The sequence below is a fragment of the Callospermophilus lateralis genome, chromosome 19, assembly GCF_048772815.1.
Source record: "Callospermophilus lateralis isolate mCalLat2 chromosome 19, mCalLat2.hap1, whole genome shotgun sequence".
NCBI lineage: Eukaryota > Metazoa > Chordata > Mammalia > Rodentia > Sciuridae > Callospermophilus > Callospermophilus lateralis.
Window position 1 is genome coordinate 21252325 of NC_135323.1, and position 21736 is coordinate 21274060.

Consider the following 21736-nt stretch of genomic DNA (forward strand, 5'->3'; position numbering starts at 1 on the left):
TCATTGTCTGAGGTTATCTTCACTACTTGGCAACTCCAAGTAGAAAGCAGAGATCTTGTGGTCATGATCATGGCCATAGTCACACCCCTAAACTAATCTGTTGGACCAGGCCTGGGTAGAATGTGTACCCAGTAGGTGGATATATGGGGACAATCAAAGCCCTTGGTGGGACCGGGCATGGAAAAGAGTTGGGAAAGCAGGGAGTAGATATTTTAGGAAGCTAATTCCAGCAGTCATAAGGAGTCTGGCTTGCAAGGACTTGAGCCTGGGATCAGGGAGACTGCTCTAATGATTGGTCCCACTGGGGGATGGTAAGCTCTGACCCAAGGCATTTTCTGAGGAAGTAGAGAGAAAGAGATGCATTCAAGAGAGTTTAAGAGGCAGCATTGTCAGAGACTGAGATGTGGGGAGAGAGGCAGAAGATTATACTCATACTAACTTGCATCTGGGTGGATGACGGAGCCCGCCCCCAAAAGGAAACGCTGATGGAAACACAGATTTGTCAGGAAGGCGAGCTGCAGAGTTCAGCTTTGAACTTCTTTGAACTTGGTGCACTTGGGGTCTGTGCATCATCCAAGAGGCAACTGGATTCATTATTGGCAGAGGCAAAGTATCATTAAATTAGCTCAGCTGCAAACACAGAAATTTACATGGAAAGTAAATCTTTGGTTCCATTGAGATCAAGAGCCCCTTTTAAGGGCTGAGACTGTAGCTCAGTGGCAGCGCACTTACCTAGCATGCTTGAGTCCCTGGGTTTGAGCCTTAGCACTACATAAAAATAAAAAATAAATAAATAAAAGCATGCTGCCCATCTACAACTACATAAAGAAAAAAGAAAGTACCTTTTAAAAAGTCTTTCTGTAAAAGACAGGTTGGAGTTGGTGTGGCAGTTCTGAGTTTCTAAATCAGGAGTTTAATGTGTTCGTCATCTTTTCATTACTGTAACAAATACTTCCCAGACTTTATCTGGGAAGAGCCAAACCATCAATGTCCTTGGCATTGAAAGCCAGGTGGTTTCTGTTGCTATTCCATTCTGCCCTTATAGCATCAAAGCAGCCATAAACAACAGGCAAATGAATGGGTCTGTCTGTGTTCCTGAAGCACTTTATTAACTGAACAGTGAGGGCAGGATTTGGCCTTCCTGTTATAATCCAGTTACTCCTTCTCTAAGTCAGCATCCTCAGTTCCTTCTGAATTGCTTCTTCATCTTTTTTCTTCGTCACCTTCTTTGTGCCTTCTTGTGCTCAAAGTTGCATGGACTCTACCCATCCCATTTGTGACTTGCCAAGGAAGACAGAAGAAATATATCTTTAAGAACAGTTCCTCAAAAATCACAAAATACTTTCACTTACATCTCATTGGTTGGAACTAGGCCATGTGATCTAACAAAAAGTGGAGGCTTTGTTTGAAAAGCAACAGGTGAGGAAGGATATGTGGGTACCACCAGCAACCTCAGCCGTAGGTATTAATTAAATGCCAAACTATGTAGTGTAGATACTCAGGGAAAAAGAGACATGAGGTCAGTCAAAGTCAAAAAAAAAAAAAAAAGACTTCCTGGAGAAAATGACATTGGTACTAGGTCTTGCAAAATGAGTAAACTTTAGGTAGATGGAGAAGAGAGGAAAGGTATGGTGGAGATATCAAAGGACATGAAGAGATGGACTTCACTTCTGGCGGCTGGTCAAGTTCAAGGTCTGGACTACCATTTGGCGCATGGCTCAAGTGGGTGGTGGAGAGCTGTTTGTGAATGTTGAGGGTATATGGGGAGCAGTCAGCAGAGACCACTAGGACCCCAGACCCTCAAGGAAGAATCTAGAGATTTCATGGCAGGTGATCTGAAGTCAGAGGAGGCTGGCTTTCTGGGGCCCCCATTACCTTTAGAATAAAGTCCCAACTCTACCATGGCCCACAAGGCTCAATGGAACCTGGACCCTGCTCTGCCTCCCTGCCCTTCCGATGCATGGCGCTCCAGCAAGTCTGAGCACCTTTCTGCTCCTTGAAGGAGCACAGTCTATCTTGCCTCTGGGCCTTTGGATACACTCCATTCTCTCCATCTGGCTCCCTCCTTTAATGTGTCAGTCATCTTTCCGTTACTGTAACAAATACTTGAGACAATCGACTTATAAAGAGGAAACATTTATTTTGGCTTGTGGTTTTGGAGGTTTCAGTTCCTGATCCGTTAACCCTGTTGTTTTGGGCCTAGGGTGAGGTACCACATCATGGTGGAGCACACAGCAGAGTGACCTATTCACCCTCATGATTGCCAGAATCAAAGAAAGAGAGACAAGGGGCTGGAATCCTAATATCTCCTTCAAAGTCACACTCCCAGTGACCTAACTGCCTCTAACCGCCCCCCAGTTGCTCTATGGACTTTAACACATGGCCTTTGGGGGACATTTCAGGTCTAAACTATAGTATTTAGATTTCAGTCAGAATGCAAGTTTCAGAAAGTTTCAGGAACTTCAGGAAGTTTCCTTGATCCCCAAGTCTGAGATAGGAGTCCTTTCTCCACGCTCTGAACATACCCAGAACTTGTCTGGTCATAACTTTGACTCATAGTTAAAAAAGCGGGGCGTTTCTCCTTCCAGAACAGGAGGACAGGCAGCATGTCTGTTTGTCCTTTGGTATATAACCAGTGACCAGCATGGGGCCAGGTCTGGAGTAGAAACGCAGAAAATGTTGGAAAAATCAGCCTTGAACTTCTAAGAGCTGGAGAGTCACTTTAGGGGGAGAAGGAATTGGCAGAGGAGAACCCCAAGAAAGGGCCATTGGCAGGCAGGTAAATTCTGGGGCTCTGCAGCCAGGATCCCCTGTCAAGGAAGAAATGGTGAGGCTGCTTTGGCCTCGATTTCTTGTCCGTAGGAGGGAACGGGTCACCCCGAGCCTCAGGCTCCCATTAGGTAGCTGCCGCCTGACAGCTGCACACACAGGCAAGGGCTGAGGCTGGAGTGAGGCCAGCCCCGCCTTTACTAGTCCTGCTGCTTCAACTGAGCTCCCCTGTCCTCCTCCCTCTGTGCACAGCAGGACAAGGACTTGCAGCCCATTCTGAGACCCGCCCCACACTCTGAGACCAAGGAGGTAAGAGGGGAGGAGGGGCAGATGCCAAGGCCTGGGGTCGGGCTCCAGCTGGGTCTGGAGCCAGAGCCTCTCAGTCCTTTCTTCTTGGCCTTTCAGATCCCTTTTGAGAAAAACTGCGGGGAGGACAAGAAGTGTGAGGCTAACCTGGAACTTTCCTCCGCTGACAGGTCTGGAAGACTTCCTCCCACTCCCACCTCCAGCCTTCCCTTCAATTCCGTCTGTGTCTTTCCTTTTCTTGGCACCAAGGAGTGAACTCAGGGGTGCTCAACCACGGAGCCACATCCCCAGCCCTTTTTAATATTTTATTTAGAGACAGGGTATTGGTGAGTTGCTTAGGACCTCGCTAAATTGCTGAGGCTGGCTTTGAACTCCCCATCCTCCTGTCTTAGCCTCCGAAACTGCTGGGATGACAGGTGTGCACCGCTGCGCTCTCCTGGGCTCATTCTCCATCTTTCTGATGCAGCAGCTCCCATGTGCTGGGAAAAAAACATGTGCTGGACTTAAGACACCCCTCTCCCTGCACACTGCCTCTGAGAAATGCGGGTACCTTGTGGAGAACTCAAGTGCATAGGAGCTCATTTTGTGTGGCCTTACAAATCTTTCAGTTCTGAAGTCCCCACCTCCATCCTATTTCCTTCATCTTGGTTCCTATAACTTTTCCCTGATCCCCCCACCCTCAGACCCACAGTCCTGCGTCTGACGCCGTCTGCCAGTCTGACTGTGGGGTGGACACTGAGTAACTCGGGAGAAGATGCTTACTGGGTCCAGTTGAACCTGAGCTTCCCCAGGGGACTCTCCTTCCGGAAGGTGAAGGTGCTCAAGGTGAGCCTGAGCGCAGCACCTACCTGCTGCTCTGATTCCCACTGCCTCTACTCCATCCTATATCCTGAGCAGTTGGCAGCAGCTGGTAGCGGAGGGAGTGAGTGTCATATCTGTGTTCCCAGCCTGATGTGGTCCCCCTTGAGCTCTGTGATCTGAGGTACAAAGTTTACCCTCTCTGAACCTCAGATTTCACAACCAAAAATGAGACTGGGGACACTCAGGGGGTTAGTGAGAGGGTCATACAAAAGGAGCATGTGGAAGAGACTCAGGGGCCATTGTCCCCCATGCAGTTGGTGAGTAAGATGTACAGTTGAGTGAGATGGATCCGCCTCCCTGGTAGAGGCAAACCAGAGTGATTTTGAGCAATGTCCTGGAGTGTTTCACATATAATGTTTACTTTTAAAGGACTATTATAAGAGCAATATATGATCACAATGGAAATTTGAAAATTACAGAGAAGTTTAAAGAGGACCATGATATGTACTTCTACAACTCAGCAATTGCTACCCTTCCCCCGCCCCTTTGTCCCAGGGATTGAACCCAGGGATGCTTAACCATTGAGTTACATCCCCGGCTCTTTTTATTTATTTTTTATTGGTTCTTTTTAGTGAGACATTTTGATAAAATTATACATTCACAGAATATATCTTATTCTAATTAGGACCCATCCCAGTCTTGTGGATATACATGACCTACGTCACTGTGGTATATTCATATATGTACATGGGAAAGTTATGTCAGATTCTTTCCACTGTCTTTCCTATTGCTATCCTCCCTCCCTTCCTTTCATTCCCCTTTGTCTAATCCTCTGAACTTCTGTTCTTCCCCTCCCCACATTGTGAGTTAGCTCCCACATATCAGAGAAGATATTCACTCCTTGTTTTAGGGGGATTGGTTTATTTCACTTAGCATGATAGTTTCCAGATTCATCCCTTTACTGTCAAATATCATCAAGTCTTCTTTATGGCTGAGGAGTATTCCATGGTGCATATATACCACATTTTCTTTCCTTTTTGTTTTTTATTTTAAGACAGAGTCTTGTTAAGTTGTTGAGGGTCTCACTAAGTTGCCGAGGCTGGCCTTGGAATTTGTGATCCTCCTGCCTAAGTCACTGGGCTTACGGGTGTGTGCCACTATGCCTGGCCAATTACTACTTTAATCTTTTAGTGTTCATTCTTTTTACTTTTCTATATATAGTTTCATATATGCATATGTACATAGGTGTATATTATATATTATCTGTTTATTTATACACATACACAGTGCTGTGTACTTATTCTTTTTTTTTTTTTTTTTTTTTTTGGTGGTACTAGGGATTGAACCCAGGGCATTCTGCATGCTATGCAAGTGCTCTCCCACTGAGCTATACCCCCACATTGGGTACTTTTTCTATTTCTATATTTATTTTAACTAATTGACATTTTTGCCCTCCACATAGTTATTCCCCCGCCCATGTTTAAAAAAAAAATTTATGGTGTTAAATATACACAATATGACTCTGCCCTTTAGGTCTGGGTTATTTCACTTAAGATAATGTTTTTGTTTGGAGTTGGTTTTTGTTTTTTCGAGACAGGAGCTCACTGTGTTGCCCAGGCTCCTCTCCACCTCCTGGTCTCTAACAGTCTCCTGCCTCAGATTCCTGGGTAGATAAAAAAAACTACAGCACACACCACCATCTGACTCTGCCCTGATTCTTTGGCTCTGCCTCTCTGGGAATGTGCTATGACAGGGCAGGGGTCCTGGAGGAGGTTGATGACCCCTGGGGAACCCTGACCCCTGGTCTCCCTTCTCACTCCCAGCCGCACAGCCAGATGCCTGCAAGTTGTGAGGAGCTTCCCCAGGAATCCAGACTCCTGACCAGGACCCTTTTGTGCAACGTGAGCTCTCCCATCTTCAAAGCAGGCAGCTCGGTGAGTGAAGTGTGTGCTTGAAACCCAGCAGCCAGGGGGCCCTGAGCTGGAGGAGGGGAGGTAGCTTTGGCTCGGAGGTGATTAACCAGGAAGCCGGTCCCTACCCCAGGGAGCATGTGTAGGAGCTGTTCTCTGTCATGTTAGAAAGCCTGGACCTTGGACGCAGACAAACTGGGACTGGGTTATTCGTTTTGTGACCATGGACACAAGACTGAACCATCTGGATCCTTGGTTTTCTCATCTGTACAATGGGGATGAAACACTTAGCCAAGTGTTTGGGATGTAGTAAGCACCTGCGGTGGTCACTGCAGTCGTGGTGACTATGCTGGGGGCCATGAGGTGCTCAGACTGCTCCTGAGGCCCCCTGTCCTTCCCTGCTAGGTTGGTATCCAGGTGATGTTTAATACGCTGCTGAACAGCTCCTGGGAGGACTTTGTCGAGCTGCACGCCACTGTGAACTGGTGAGCAGGTCCTCAGAGGGCCCCTGCCAGCATCGCCACCACCCAGGCCTGGCCAAGCCCATCTAACCCCCTCTGCCTTGCCCTGATGTAGTGAGAATGAGGAGCCGGGCCTCCTGGAGGACAACTCGGCCACCACCAGCATCCCTGTCCTGTACCCCATCAACGTGCTCATCAAGGAGTGAGTCCTTCTGTGTTGTGTTGACCCCACTCCCACCTCAGCCTCCCCACCCAGTCTTGATGCCCATGAGTTCCCCGCCCACGCACCCTTCCTTTTATTTTTATTTTTTTCTTTTTTGATTCTGGTGATAGAACTCAGAGGTGCCCTGCCACTGAGCTACATCCCCGGTTCTTTTTATTAATTTGAGACACCGTTTCTCTAAGTTACTGAGGCTGGCCTCAAGCTTGAGATCCTCCTGCCTTAGCCTCCCAAGCTGCTGGAATTACAGGCATATGCCACTGTGCCTGGCTTCTCTTCCTTTTCTAGAGCTTGGGGCAGCACAGTAATTAGAACTGATCCCAGCCACAACCCCTGTGGTTTTCCACATTCCAAAAATGGAGGGTCCTCTAAGAACTCAGGTCAGCATTAATTGATGGAATTTAAAACTCCACAGCAGTTGCCTGGTGTCAGATGCTATGCCAGAGGCACTGCATGGCTGTTTGCTTTCCCTGGAGCTTTTGACACCTCCATGGGGAAGCTGTACCTCTCTCTCCATTGACTAGTAAACAAACCGAGGCTCAGAGAAGAAAGGCACTTGCCCAAGGTCATATAGCCAGGAAGCACTGGAGCCAGGGTCTCAACTTTGTCTGGCTCCAAAGCCACAGCTCTTAGCTGGTATTAGCTGTTCTAGAGTCTCTCTCTTCCTGGGCTCAGCAGTGCTGGAAGAGATTAAAGTCCCCACCATGACCCCTGCCCTCAGGGAGCTTACAGTCAAGCCAGAGAAACCAAACTCCTGCACCCCTAGAACCAGTGAATCTTAGAATGCTGGGCAGGAAGGACTCACAGGGAACTCTAGTTGGACTTGCTAGTTTATAGAGAAGAAAATTAGAAAGGTTGAGGGGATTTTTCAGATTGGCTCAGTGAGATAAAGACAGGTACAGTATCTGAGTTCAGGTCTCTGATACTTTTGACCATAAATTCCAACTTGATATGAAATTATGAGCCAGTCAAGGTCAGGGTAAGTGGGGGAGAGGCAAAAGATTGATGAAGATGAGGCTTGGACTGGGGTCTGGAGGATAGGGCAATTTGGATAAGGGCCAGAAAGGAGGCAAAGATCATAGCATAGGCAAAGGGATGAAGGCAGGAAGCAGAGGGACCCATGTTGGGAATAGGGACTGGGCAGGTGCCACCAAGGGCAGGTGTGTGCAGGGGAGCAGAAGGAAGGCAGTCTGGATATGGGAGCTTGGCCCTGATCCTCCCAGGCAGCAGGGAGCTATGGACGGGTTCTGAGTAGTAGCATCAGGATCAGCGAGATATCAGGAAGAGCCAGCCACATGCACTGGAAACATGGGTTGGAGGAGGGGTGCAGAGGCTGACGTGGTTATCAAGATAAGCAGAGCTCAGAGGATTAGGGAGACACTGATGAGGTGACACTCAGCACAAAGACCACAGCCCCCAAAACATGGCCTTGCCCACCAGGCACCTGTCCTATCTCTCCACTGTGGGGCTTTGGGCAAGAGGCTAGCCTTAGTTTCCAAAGAACTCAATGAGATGGTGCCCTTGTAATCCCTAGCCCCCCGTGCTGACAGTTCAGAGGCTTCCTAGAGTTCTGGATGACATCTCCTCCACCCTCAGTTTCTGCTCTTCTCTCTCTACAGCCAGGAAAACTCCACACTCTATGTCAGTTTCACCCCCAAAGGTCCCAAGATTCACCAAGTCAAGCACATCTACCAGGTATGAACCTCAAAGGGGGAAGGGTCCTTATAGACCTGAACATACTCGTTCAGGCCTGCCCTGGGGATGGAGGTTGCACATGCCAATTAGACACAGTCTATCCTCAGTGGATCCAAGTCTGTCATCCCACCTACAGAGCTTCACAGCCTCTATTTAAATGCTTCCACCCGCAGCAGACTCACAACTGCCTTTCCACCACTGGACACATCATTTATGGGATCAGAACTTGAGAACAAGGACTCTGAGAGAGAACCTATATTTTTGCTCAAGCATTTAATGAACTGCTGTTCTACTTTAGGTACTTTGCTTGGTGCTGGGTCCCATCACCAAACCTAAGTTCTGCGACTGGTGCCTTATTCATACACCTATGTCACTCCCACTCCAGCCTGTAAGGCCCTCCCTATTTGATAGTCATTGCCATTCTCATTGAACAGATGAGACAGGTCAGTAGCTTGCTCAGGTCACATGGCTCCTAGGGGAAAGGATCGGATTCAGGCTTGCATTTGAATACCCAAATCCATGTGCTAAACCTCCAAATTCATGATTTGTCATTCCTCCTGCAATATGGTCATTGCCAGGCAGTGATTCCCACCCCCAACCCTCAACCACACCCCACCACCCCCATTTAGGGTTTCCTTATAGGTGACCTCAAAGGGAGTAGGAGGCATTGACTAAGTCAAGAGCATTTTCATTTTACTTTGTAGGATAAATATAATCCAGTACAGTACAGTGCAGAGGAGTGTAGTAAACTTTGCATAGAATTGCTCTCTTGCAGCTTTGGTCTCCACATGTTCCAGGCCAAATTTGTCATCTTCCCCTAAGTCAGCATTTCCTCTGACTTGCTCGGAATCCTTTTAAAGCACCAGCTTTTCCTCAAGTAGAATTGCCAAGTCTGCATGAATTTCTCTTCCTCTATGCCTGGTCCCACTGTTCTATAGTCTGTATCCCTTTTCTATTTGCCCCCTGATACTGTTCAGACTCAGTTTCTCATCTTCTTGCATCTGGATTGTTGAAACAGGCTCTAAGATTTCAGACAGGGAGATAGAGCTCTGTGGTAGAGCACTTGCCTAGCATATGCTGAGCCCTGAGTTCTATTCCCAGCACCACAATAAAATAAAATGAAATAAAGTTGCATATAATTTCAATGTGGCTAGTAAGGCCTAAATAGCCCAGCGTTAAGAGTTATTAAAAATTTTAAAAATTTGAGGGTCTGGGGATGTGGCTCAAGCGGTAGCGTGCTCGCCTGGCATGCGTGCGGCCCGGGTTCGATCCTCAGCACCACATACAAACAAAGATGTTGTGTCCGCCGAAAAAACTAAAAAATAAATATTAAAAATAAAAATTTGAGACAGGCCCTACATGGGGCCTGACCTGCCTTTCTGAACTTCTTCCATTCTACTCTTTCCTCAGCTACCACCATGATTCTCCATCACGTAGTTGATAGTACCGTGACTCCTCATGCTCAGGCCTTCTGAGTCCCATAGTTGGATCCCAATATGATGGCAGGATTCTCCCCATGTCTCCTTTCCACTCTCCAACCAATCACACTCACCTGGTATAGTTCTGACTCTCTGTATCTTCTCCTTCTGGATACCCTCCCATCTTTACCTATGAAAACCCTGGCAGACTCTCACAGTTAAGTTCAATTGCTGCCTCTGACATTAGGCCTTTTTGAGTTACTTTAACTGATATTTTAAGTGCCCACCAATGTTTGTTGAGTGAATAACAATAGAACCCTTCATACTGGATATATATTTCCTTGCTTGACCTCCCTGAGACATATTGGTGCGACTTCTGTGTCACTTTTTTATGCATTCTGGGTCTCCAGCATTAGCACAAGTAGCTTGAGACAGGTCAGTAGCTTGCCTACGTCACACAAAAGCATTCAAGAGCTGGTCCTGGTAGCATACACCTATAATCCCTATAATCCCAGCAACTCAGGACACTGAGGCAGGAGAATCACAAGTTCAAGGCCAGCTTGGGCAATTTAGCAAGACCAGCAGCAACTTAACACTTGGTGTCAAATTTAAATTTAAGTTTAAAAAAAAATTTTTAAAGGCCCAGGGATATTGCTCAATGATAAAGTGGACTTAGATATTCAATCCCCAGGACCTAAAAAAGTAAAATAAAATAAAATAATTAAATAAAAGTCAGATATTTTAGTCAGCATTTTTGGTGCTGTGATCAAAAGACCAGACAAGATCAAAGTGGAGAAGGAAAAGTTGATTTAGGGTTCACGGTTTCAGAGGTCTCAGTCAGTAGACCGCCAACTCCACTGTCCTGGGGCCCAAGATCAGGTAGAAGATCAAGGCAGAAAAAAGGAAAGCAATCCAGGACCTGACAATCAGGAAGCAGAGAGTGCTCTGCTCACCAAGGTCAAAATGTATACCCTGAGGGCACACCCTCAGTGAACCACATCCTCCAGCCACACCCTGCCTGTTGTTACCACAGTAATCCCTACCAGTGGGTTAAAACTCTCATAACCCAATTATTTCACCTCAAACTCTCTTGCATTGTCTCATGAGTTTATTTGGGACACCCTAAATCTAAACCAGGCAGCTCCTGCCTATAATCTTAGAGATTTAGGAGGTTGAGGCAGGAGGATTGAAAGTTTGAAACCAGCCTCAGCAATTTAGTGAGGCCCTAAGTAATTTAATGAAACCATGTTTCAAAAAAAAAAAAAAGATTTGGGGATGTAGTGTTAAACCACGATGCAAAGATAAGACCACCGACTCCAATTTTAAGTCAAATTAAAGCAAGCTTGTAATTCTGACTAGCTGGGACCGTCCCTCTCCCGAAATCAATGGGATAGAAGACAGCCCTCCAGCTCTCTAGGCACAGGTTTTATAGCACAAGAAGTTGCAAAAGGTGGGGTGTCTTGAGAACTTACAGATAACAGGATTTTGACAAGCATAATACAAAGGCAGGTATCGAGTTAATGAGTAAATTTAAATCCCAACATCAGAATTTATGAGGGGCCATTAGCGTTTCAGAGAGGGTGGTTATCTGGCCAGGGAAAGCCAGAATTTATGAGGTGTCACTAAGGTTTCAGAAGGGGTTGTTATCTGTTCAGGGAAAGCCAGGCCTGGGTGAGTTCAAGGCATGGGCAGGCATTCCAAGCCAGTTTAAAACATCAAAATACAGCCAGACCAAATAGAAACCCTAATATTTTACAGAAAACAGAAATGATTCTTTTATAACTTTTGACAAGATGGCTCCTAATTTTAAGAATGAATTAGGCTAGGTTTATCAATAGCTCGGTGGTAAAGCCCCTGGGTTCAATTCCCAGGATTCCCCCCCCCCAAAAAAAAAAAAAAAAAAAAAAAAAAAAAAAACAACACCCTACTTTTCTGGCTGGGGTTGGCTAGTTCAGTGGTAAGAACATATACTTTAGCATGTGCAGGACCTTGAGTTCAATTCCCAGCACCTAAACAAAAGCACAAAACTACCTTTTTTTTTCAGCCTGTTACGTACTAGACACCACGTCAAGCAATAAGGAATAGGAGATGAAATAAGACATTGCCTCTGTAGTCAGGAAGTTCAAGGTCTAGTGGAGTTTGAGACACAGAAACAGACACTTTGCCATCCTGCCAGGGATGACCAGTGCTGTGGGACACAGGAGGAGGAAACTGCCCTCTCTTTGGGGCAGCAGTAAAACCTTCAGAGATGATGATGGGGCAGGGCCTGGCAGGTGTGTGAGGGTTTGTCTTATGAAGAGCAGAGAAGCCACACTGAAAAGCTGTGAGGGCGGCCCAGGTGTGGGTCATCAGTGCCCAGTGCCCACAAATAGTAGGCCCTTGGGACTCAACCAGTGAGGACTGCAGGGCACTTGGGTGGAGGGGCAGTTGGCGTGTTTGATATTCAGGCTCTGAAGTCCCTGTCCTCTATGCCAGGTGAGGATCCAGCCTTCTGTCCATGATCACAACATGCCGACCCTAGAGGCCTTGGTTGGGGTGCCACAGCCTCACAGCGAGGGGCCCATCACACACCAGTGGCACGTGCAGATGGTGAGTGCTGCCCGGAGAAGGCCTGTGGGTGAACTTATCCTGGGTTCAGAGCTTGGAGCTGGATATGCGAAGCCGGTGAGGATGGAGGGATCCAAGTCCCATAGACTCAGTGATGTCTAAAATAACTAAGGGCCAGTGGGGGAAGAAAACTGGAATGCTAATGTCTTTACTCGGGTGGAAAGAGGCCCCAGACCAACTGGAGACCCCACATCTTCATTCCTAGGATCCTCCTGTCTCCTGCCATCGTGAGGAACTGAGAAAGTTGCCCAGTGCAGCTGAGGTATGAGCATGTGAGCTAAGAAACTGGGCTGGGGCCAGGCACAGTGGTACACTCCTGTAATCCCTGTCACTCAGGAAGCTGAGGCAGGAGGGTCGCAAGTTCAGAACCAGCTCTCAGCAACTCAGCGAGATCTTGTCTCTAAATAAAATATGAATACAAAATGTAAATAAATAAATATAAATTTATAAATTTTACAAATATGAAATATAAATAAAATAAAATATAAAATAGGGCTGGGGATGTGACTCAGTCTTTAAACACCCCTGTGTTCAATCCCCTGTACTGCTCCCCCACCCCCCAAAAAAAAGAAATAGCAAGGGAAAGAAAACAAATTTAAAATTTTTTAAAACTTTAAAAATAAGAAAGGCTGGGGATATAGCCCAGTGGTAGAGAACCCCTGAGTTCATCCCTGGTAACACAAAAATGGGGGTGGGGGTAGGGGTATAGCTCAGTGGTAAAGCCCCCTGGGTTCAATCTCTGGTACAAAAAAACAAAAACAAAAAAAAAAAGAAAGAAATCAGTCTGTGGTTGGGTAGTATGCAAAGAGACAATAGCCCTCTCTGATACCCCTGTATTCCTGACCCGGTCAGCCTTGTCTCCCAGGAGTCCTGTTCCACTGCCCATTTGTCTTCAGTCAGGAGATCCTCGTCCATGTTACCGGGACTGTGGAGCTGGTGGGCGAGATTGAGGTACCACCTATTCAAAACTGGTGATGGGGAGTAGTCAGGGCCTAGGAGCCTCTGTGGGTGGTAGTGCATGGGAACTCCCCCAAATGTCTACTTCTATTTTTCTTTCTGTCTAGATGAAAATTCCCCAAGTTTAGACAGTTACAGATGAAAGAGAACTATGATTTGCTTGATATTTGCAGGGCTGTTTTTGTGAGTCTACGGAAGGGGATGTTCTTTATGGGAAAAACCTTCCTTCCAGCAATGAGGAGGTGCCCATGGTAGAGAACTGGGTAGAGGAGGGTCACCCCACTGGTCCCACTCCCCTCTTCTCCCCTTTGTGTTGAAGTGGGGGCAGAAGTCAGTGAGTTCTCCATCCTTGTTCTCCTGGTCCTGATGTCTTCCCACCCTTCCAACAGGCCTCTACCACGTTCAGCCTCTGCAGCTCGCTCTCCATCTCCTTCAATAGCAGCAAGCACTTCCACCTGTATGGCAGCAACGCCTCCATGGCCCAGGTATCTTCCCGCTTAGAAGTCCCAGGAACAGGCAGCAGAGGGTTTTCAGGCCAAGTACACACACCCACAACCCCAGTCAAAGCCATCTGCCCTGGGGAATTTCCCACCCCACTTGGGTGCAAGCAGACCCCAAGGTCAACCCTCTGAGATGAGGTAGACTCAGGTGTCAGCTAAAGATCAATCGGATGGCAGTTTAGCAAAGGGTCACCAGTCCAGCAGTGAACATAGAGAGCAGTACAGAGGTTCAGAGAGTGATCAATGAGAAATATAGACAGCCCCACAGATGAATCTTAAAGCAGAAGCAGAAGCCAGATTCAGATTTGAATGCTGAGCTGAGATTCTGGCACTGTGTGCTGGGGCTAATGGGAAGCCATGTAAGTTTTAGGGAAGACTGTGGTGTAGGTTGACCAAGCCAATGTGGCGACTATAGTGGGTGACACATTTGAGAGAGGGGATCTGGAGCCAGAGTCCAGTGCTCCAATAAGCCCAGAAGGACATGGTGAGACTGGGACTGGGTGGTATGGGAACTTTTAGGGATGGGAAGGCTTGCACTCAGCTGCCCCTCCTCCCCCAGGTCCTCATGAAGGTCGATGTGGTTTACGAAAAGGAGATGCTCTATCTGTATGTGCTGAGTGGCATTGGAGGGCTGCTACTACTGCTGCTAATTTTCGCAGCGTTATACAAGGTAGGAACTTCTGGGAGGAATGGGCATCGCCAAGACTGGGGGGTGCCCTTTGGCAGGAGCCAGGGAGGACACCACTGTGTTCAGGGAGCATTAGAGCCAGAAAAGGTGTCAACTTATCTCCTCTTTCTGCAGATAAGGCTACTGAGGTCCAAAGAGCATGTGAGGTTTTTTCCCACTATTGCTCAGTCCAGCACTGGCAGAGCCAGGACTAGGTACCCTAGAAAGGAGGGACAAGGATGCCCATGTAGCAGGGCCTCCTGGTGCCAAGTCCCATAGTACAGAGGCATATGCCAAAATATGGTCCCTGTCTTCCCAAAGGGAAGGCATAATGAGTGCCATACTGGGGACCTGTCATACAGGGACCTCACTCAGGCTGGGAGGGCCTGGGAAGTCCTCCTAAGAGAGGTGGCATTTTGTTGGGATTTAAAGAATGACTAGAAGATAGAGATGAAGAGTGAAGGGCATATGATCCAGGTAAAGAACCTCAAATATTACAGAAAAGAGAGCACAGAAAATCAAAGTTTCTCTCTAATTGCATTCCTGGAGGATTGTCATAAACTCCCATTTTGTTTTTATTCCTTCAAATTCCGATTTCATTGTTAATATATGTGTGCATGTGAGTGTGAGAGAAAAGAGAGGGCTGGGGTTGCGGCTCAGTGGTGGAGCACTTGCCTCACATGTGTGACACACTGGGTTGGATCCCCAGCACCACATAAAAATAAATAAATAAGTAAAGGTATTGTGTCCATCTACAACTAAAAAATATTTTAACAAAGAGAAAAGAGAAATTTTATGTGTGTATAGATGAAGAACATAAATGGAGTAATAACTATAAAGACTTCTTGGGAGCTTGTGTTTTCCACTTAACTCTCTCTCTCTCTCTCTCTCTCTCTCTCTCTCTCTCTATATATATATATATATATATATATATATATATATATATATATATATTTTATTTTATTTATTTATTTATTTTTTTTTTTTGCGGGCGGTGGGGTGGGTACTGGGGATTTAGCCCAGAGGTGCTTTACCACTGGGTCACATTCCCCCAGCCTCCAGCTCTTTTTACTTTTTATTTTGAGGCAAGATCTCACAACTAAGTTGCTTAGGGCCTTGCCAATGGATGAAGCTGGTCTTGAACTTGCAATCCTCCTGCCTCAGCCTCCCAAGCCACTGGGATTACAGGCGTGCACCACTGTGTCTGGTATCTACTTGATACTACATCTTGATGTTCGTCAGCTTTACCTCCTGCTTTTGAACTTGGCTAGTTTTTTAATATCTGGATGTCCCATTTTTTATTTAACAAGTTCCTATTTTGTTTTTATTTTTAGTTTTCTCATACTGGGGATTGAACCCAGAGAAGCTCTACCACTGAGTCTCCCAGCCCTCTTTGTTTTTTTGTTTGTTTTGTTTTGTTTTTCAATATTTTGAGATGTGGTCTTGCTAAGTTGTCCAGGCTTGTCTAAACCTCCCAAGTCACCAAGATTAAGCAAGTTCCCTATTGATGAGCAATGAACATTTGGATTGTTTCTCATTCCCGTCTGTTTCAACCAATGTGTCAAAGAAAGACTCTTTACCAATATCCTTGCACATTCATTCAAATATTTTTTAGACTTAATTCCTAGAAGTGAAAGCACTGGGAAAAATATATGTATGTTTTGAGCTTTCAACAAGTGTGTACATATAATAAGCTCTATATAAGTGTTGGCTCTTCATGTTTGTTACTAAATACTGTCAAATAACTGGTCAATGGGCTGGGGAATAGCACTTGCCTAGTGTGTGGGGGGCCATGGGTCAATCCCCAGCACTGGGAGGAAAAAAAGACACTCATTTAAAAGATTGAAACATCACATTTTGATGAGCCAAAAGAATGAAATACTAGTGCTGGAGATGTAGCTGTACTGTAGCTCAATGGTAAAGTGCTTGCCTAGAACTCATGAGGCCCTGGGTTTAATCCCCAGCACTGCAGAAAAAAGAGTGAACTACTAAACTTAAAGGTTTTAAAAGTATTTCCAGCCAGGCAGGGTGGCACACACCCGTAGTCCCAGCAACCTAAGAGGATGAGGAAGGAGGATCACAAGTTCAAGACCAGCCTGGGCTATTAAGAAGACCCTGTCTCAAAATAAAAAAATAAAAATTGGTTGGGGATGTGGCTCAAGCAGTAGCACGCTCGCCTGGCATGCGTGTGGCCCGGGTTCGATCCTCAACACCACATACAAACAAAGATGTTGTGTCCGCCGAAAACTAAAAAATAAATATTAAAAAAAAATTTAAAAAAAAATAAAATAAAATAAAAATTGGGCTAGGGGTGGCTAGGGTTATGGCTCAGTGGTAGAACACTTGCCTCAAATGCATGAGGTACTGGGTTCAATTCTCAGCACCACATATAAAATAAATGAATAAAATAAAGATCCATCAACAACTAAAAAAAAAAAAAAATGGGCTGGGGATGTGACACAGTGGTAAAGCACCCTGGGTTCAATCCCCAGTATCAAAACAAAACAAACAAACAAACAAACAATATGAAGGGCTGGGCATGTAGATCAATGGTAAAGTACTTGCTTAGCATGTGTGAGCCCCTCGGTTACATTCCCCAACACAAAAAAAAGTTTTTTCAAGATTTATATGTACATATATTTTCCCCCACCAAAGAACCAAGCTTGCAGATGACAGAGTGTCTTCACATGTTGTTGGAACTGACTGGTCCAAAATGCTGCCTGGACTTTTGCTCACTCAATATCTGTCTTCCTTCAGGTTGGATTCTTCAAACGGAACCTGAAGGAGAAGATGGAAGCTGATGGAAATGTTCCAAATGGAATTGCTGGAGAAGACTCTGGAGAAGCATCTCAGGAAAAGTCCATGGAGCTGGATTGTTTAGAGCCCCTCCAGGGAGAGGAGGCCCAGGATGGAGGTGACAAGGACTGAGGTCCAGGCTTGATGCACAGAGGACTCAGAACTAGACTTAAGATGCCTGGGGCTAGTCAGCCTCTGCCTGCATTGCAGGCCTCTGTTTCCTGGTTTTGAGCATGGATCTCATTCCCGCCTGTCTCTTCTGCAGATTCACGGTGAGAATTTACAGAGGTGAGGCCTTGTGGTCCTCAGATGGTCCTGGCTCCCACCAGCCTGTCTTAGTTTTCTCCCCTGGAAGAGAATATCTGATTTAAATTGAAATTGAAATTTGAACCGCAGTCTCAGAACCTAGTGATACTCTGGCCTTCACCTTTGCCCTTGAATGTCCAGAGGCCTCGGATTCTCAGAACCTGCCCCTGTACTCTCTCCTGCCTGTGTTAGTCCCCCCCATTCTGTTGCCAGAGAGCAAGTGTGATCTGTGTAACTGCATTGCTATAGCAAATGACAAAGACCACCTTCCTTAATAAGACTTTCAAGGTCTTGCAGAATTGGGTCCCTACAGTTCTGGAGATGTCCTACCTCGCTTTCTAGGGCTTTCTAGGCTTTTGTTATTCCAGCCTTTCTTGACTGCCAAGCTCCTTCCTCTCTTGCTGCATCTGCCCAGACAGCCCCCTGTGCCTGGAACATTCCTACCCTTCAGATCTCTGCCTACTTGTCCTTTCCTCAAGGCAGCCCCCATCCTGGCTCAATCCAGCTCTACATTGTCCACACTTACACCGGCCTGAACCTGTTCCTTGCCCCCCAGGTTGTATGTGTTCACTGCTTAATGATTTATTTAATTTCAATCTCTCAAATAGTGAACTCCATGAAGTAAGGAGTGCGTAACTGTCCGCGTTCACCTTGGAATCACTGATGCTATCTCAGGGTAGGGCACACAGCAGGTGTTTGTCACAATTTCATTAAATTCATGATGGAACCTATGGAAAGAGCCTTCACAGGTTCTGCCCCTCTCCTGGTTCCACAGCACCTGCTCAGAGGAAAGCCAAGCTCAAAATGGAATGGGTTCCACTGGTGCCTTGCCACCAAGCACAGTGCCTGTACATATTTGCCCAGTAAATGTGAGATTCGGTCCAATTTTGTGATGTTTTTGTGCTGGTGCAACATTCCGGACTGGTTCAATTAGATAAACATTCCCCTTTCAACCTAAGAGGTTGCAGTTCTCCCTAAGAGGAACCAAAATGGTCAGCTCTGCCTCTTCCTTCTCTGTGACTCTCTCCTTCTCTCTCTCCCCCTCCCTCCTTCCTATCCTCCCTCTTTTTTTCTTTTTCCATGGTGACCCTCAGATACTGATCTGTGCCTGACCTTGTAGGTTTTATTAAAAAGAGAAGGAGAGGGGCTGGGATTGTGGCTCAGTGGTAGAGTTCTCCCCTAGCACGAGTTGGGTTCAATCCTCAGCACCACATAAAAAAAAAAAAAAGGCATTGTGTTGTGTCTATCTACACCTAAAAAATAAATATTTTTTTAAAAAAGGAGAGAGACTGGTGGTGTAGCTCAGTGGTAGAACACTTGTCTAAAATGCATGAGGCCCTGGATTCAATCCCCAGCACCACAAAGGACAAAGGTGGGGGCGAAGGGAAAGACTGAATCAGAGAACAGGTAGAAAAGGTTAGGGGCATTTGATAATTTATTAAGATGGGAGTCTAATCCAGTAATAATGGTGCATGCCTGTAATCCCAACTACTTGGGAGGCTAAGACAGGAGGATCACAAGTTCAAGGCCAGACTGAGCAACAAAGTAAGACCCTGTTTCAAAATAAACATTAGAAAAGGACTCAGTGGTATGTTTGTGCATGCTTGAGACCCTGGATTCAGTGATCCCCACACCTTCCTCATCTTTTATTTAGAGCAAGGATGGAAGAGGTATGGCCTTCGAGTACCTCCTTTAGAGGAGAAAGAGGGGGCCAGTCACTGCTGTCTTCCTGTGCTCAGTAAGACCCCAAGGAAATATTGAGTGACTAAGATCAGCTCCTGGTCTAGCACTGGGAAGAGAGAACATGGTGCAATATTTTGGTTCCCCAGGCAGTGACTGCCCCCTTCTGCCTAGAGAAGATGACATAAATAAACATTCCCAAGCCTGGCATGCAAGACCCAAGATGGTCATTCAAAGCCTCCTAGCCTCTCCAACCTCACCACCCATTCTCCTGGTCAAGCCCCCAAAGAACCTGGGGCTGGCCCATAAACAAGATAGCAAAAAGGAAGAACTGAGACCCATTTTCCCAGAGTGGAGAAAATATTTAACTTCCCAGAATATCGCAGAACCAAGAACAGCACATGAAATGATCTGTAGAGCTCATGAAAGGTAAGTCAGGTTCTTTTCATTCAGTAGGTCTTGAGGGCTTTGTGTCCAGCTCTGTCCTGGGATCTGAAGATGTAGTGATGAAAATGGCAAATCTCTGCTCTCAAGAAGTTTGTTCCAGTGGGAAAATAGTACGGTGACTTCAGGTAGTGATTAGGGATAGGAAGAAAAGAAAGCAGGATAACAGGTTAGGGAGTGATGCAGAAGGCCATGGGTGGTCAGGGAAGTATCTCTGAGGAGGTGATAGTTTGAGACATACTTGCACACACATACCCCCACCCCCCCCACACACACACACACAAAAAAAAGATTGTTTTCATCGAGTCTGGAACCAAAAAAGCAAGTCTCATTTCAGGATGAGAACTGCCATCATTTGCATCTAGGAATCTCTTCTAACTGGTCCTCTCTACTTGCCTTTCTCTGCCTTTATGACTTTACACAAAATGCTCATTCCACCTCTCCTTTTCCTTTCTTCTTTTTTTTTTTGTTTTGTTTTGTTTTGAGATGGGGGTCTCCCTATATTTCCCAGGATGGCCTTGAACTTCTGGACTCAAGTGATCCTCTCACTTTAGCCTTCCAAATAGCTGGGACTATGGGCACACACCACCACACCTGGATTCTACCTCTTTTCTGTCAAATACGATTTTCCTTACTTCAAAGCACTTGAGCTTTCTTCATTCACTCGATTCCATCAGCACTGAGCTTCCTCCTCAATGGGGCCCATCATGCTGCCTCTGAGCAGGCTTCTCTCCAAACTGTTAGGTCCTGCAAGGAGGATAAAGCCTCATTTGTGTCTTAGCAGCACCTGCTCCTCCCCAGGGCTGGCACAAGGGACTGTTCCATAAGTGTCTAATTCTGAGGTACTTAATATGAGGATTCTTTTATGCTTTTAAAACTATTGAGGATTCTCCAAAGAACCATTTTTATATGGGTTATATCTATTGTTATTTATAAATTAGAAGATAAAAATGGAAGAAAAAGTTAAAACATAAGAACATCCAAGCCCATATTCCACATGAACCATCAGAATAATGATATATGTCACTGCAAATCATAACTAGAAAATGCTGTATTTTCAAGAGAGAGTGAACAAAGAACATCTTAATATTGTTAAGGAGAATAGTCAAACTTCAGTCAGACCTGGTTTGAGTTCAGGCTCTGCTGCCTCCTAGTTGTGTCCTTGGGACTTTTTTTTTTCATCTGTAAAATGAAAATAAAAACTATATATATATATATGTATACTTCAGAGCTCCTATGAGCATTAAATGAGATGACACTTGCAAACTGCTTAGCACTGTTCCTAGCCCATATATGCTTATTAATGGTAGTGGACGGCAATGGTTTTCCTTGTGCAGGCTGTAGCAGAAAGCCAAATAGAGAGACCTAATCTGGAGTTGGAGTTCTCCCACTAGCTTGCTGTGTGATCTTGGGAAAGAAACCTGCCCTTTCTGTTGTGTTTTTTTTTTTTTTTCCCCTACTCTGGAAGTTTCTCAGGAGCTGTCATAGAAGAGAAGGGTGGAGTTTGATCACCTAAATCCTCACCCTTATTTGATCTGCTTTTATATACAATGGACCTTTTATCCACAAACTTTATCACATCTGCCAATTCAACTAATTGTGGATTGAAAACATTTAGGACACTGGGGATGTAGCTCACTGGTACAGCATGTATCTCACATGCATGATGCCCTGGGTCTAATCTCCAGCACTACAAAATATATATTCAGAAAAAATTGCATTTGTACTGAAAATGTACAGATTTTTTCTTGTCATCATTCCTTAAAACAATGCAGTTTAATGATTAATTACATGTATAGGTATTATAAGTAATCTAGAAATGATTTAAAGTGGCTGGACGGGGCTGGGGATGTGGCTCAAGCGGTAGTGCGCTCGCCTGGCATGCATGTGGCCAGGGTTCGATCCTCAGCACCACATACAAACAAAGATGTTGTGTCTGCGGAAAACTAAAGGAAATAAATATTTTTTAAAAATAAATAAAATAAAATAATAATAAAGTAGCTGGGCAAGGTGGCACATACCTATAATCCCAGTGGCTCAGGAGGCTGAGGCAGGAGGATCATGAGTTCAAAGCCAGCCTCAGCAACTTAGCAAGGCCCTTAAGCAACTCAGCAAGACCCTGCCTCAAAATAAAATTCAAAAAAGGACTGAGTATGTGGCTCAGTGTTAAGCACCCCTGAGTTCAATCCACAGTATCAA

General features: G+C 45.6%; 1 protein-coding gene across 2 annotated transcripts in view; it reads left to right on the forward strand.

Moving 5' to 3' along the window:
* Itgal (integrin subunit alpha L) overlaps positions 1-18146 on the forward strand; it is a 43243-nt gene extending 25097 nt beyond the window's left edge. The window contains exons 19-31 of one of the 2 annotated variants that reach the window (XM_076839872.2): positions 3022-3078; positions 3175-3245; positions 3759-3900; positions 5700-5810; positions 6192-6271; positions 6363-6449; positions 8087-8162; positions 12056-12169; positions 12393-12449; positions 13040-13138; positions 13534-13629; positions 14204-14314; positions 17069-18146. In XM_076839872.2, coding sequence (XP_076695987.2) covers positions 3022-3078; positions 3175-3245; positions 3759-3900; positions 5700-5810; positions 6192-6271; positions 6363-6449; positions 8087-8162; positions 12056-12169; positions 12393-12449; positions 13040-13138; positions 13534-13629; positions 14204-14314; positions 17069-17239 — 1272 coding nt within the window. In that variant the 3' untranslated portion in view covers positions 17240-18146. The remainder of the gene's footprint in view (positions 1-3021; positions 3079-3174; positions 3246-3758; positions 3901-5699; positions 5811-6191; positions 6272-6362; positions 6450-8086; positions 8163-12055; positions 12170-12392; positions 12450-13039; positions 13139-13533; positions 13630-14203; positions 14315-17068) is intronic. The other variant, XM_076839873.2, reaches the window with a different exon arrangement.
* Positions 18147-21736: the final 3590 nt, after the last annotated feature.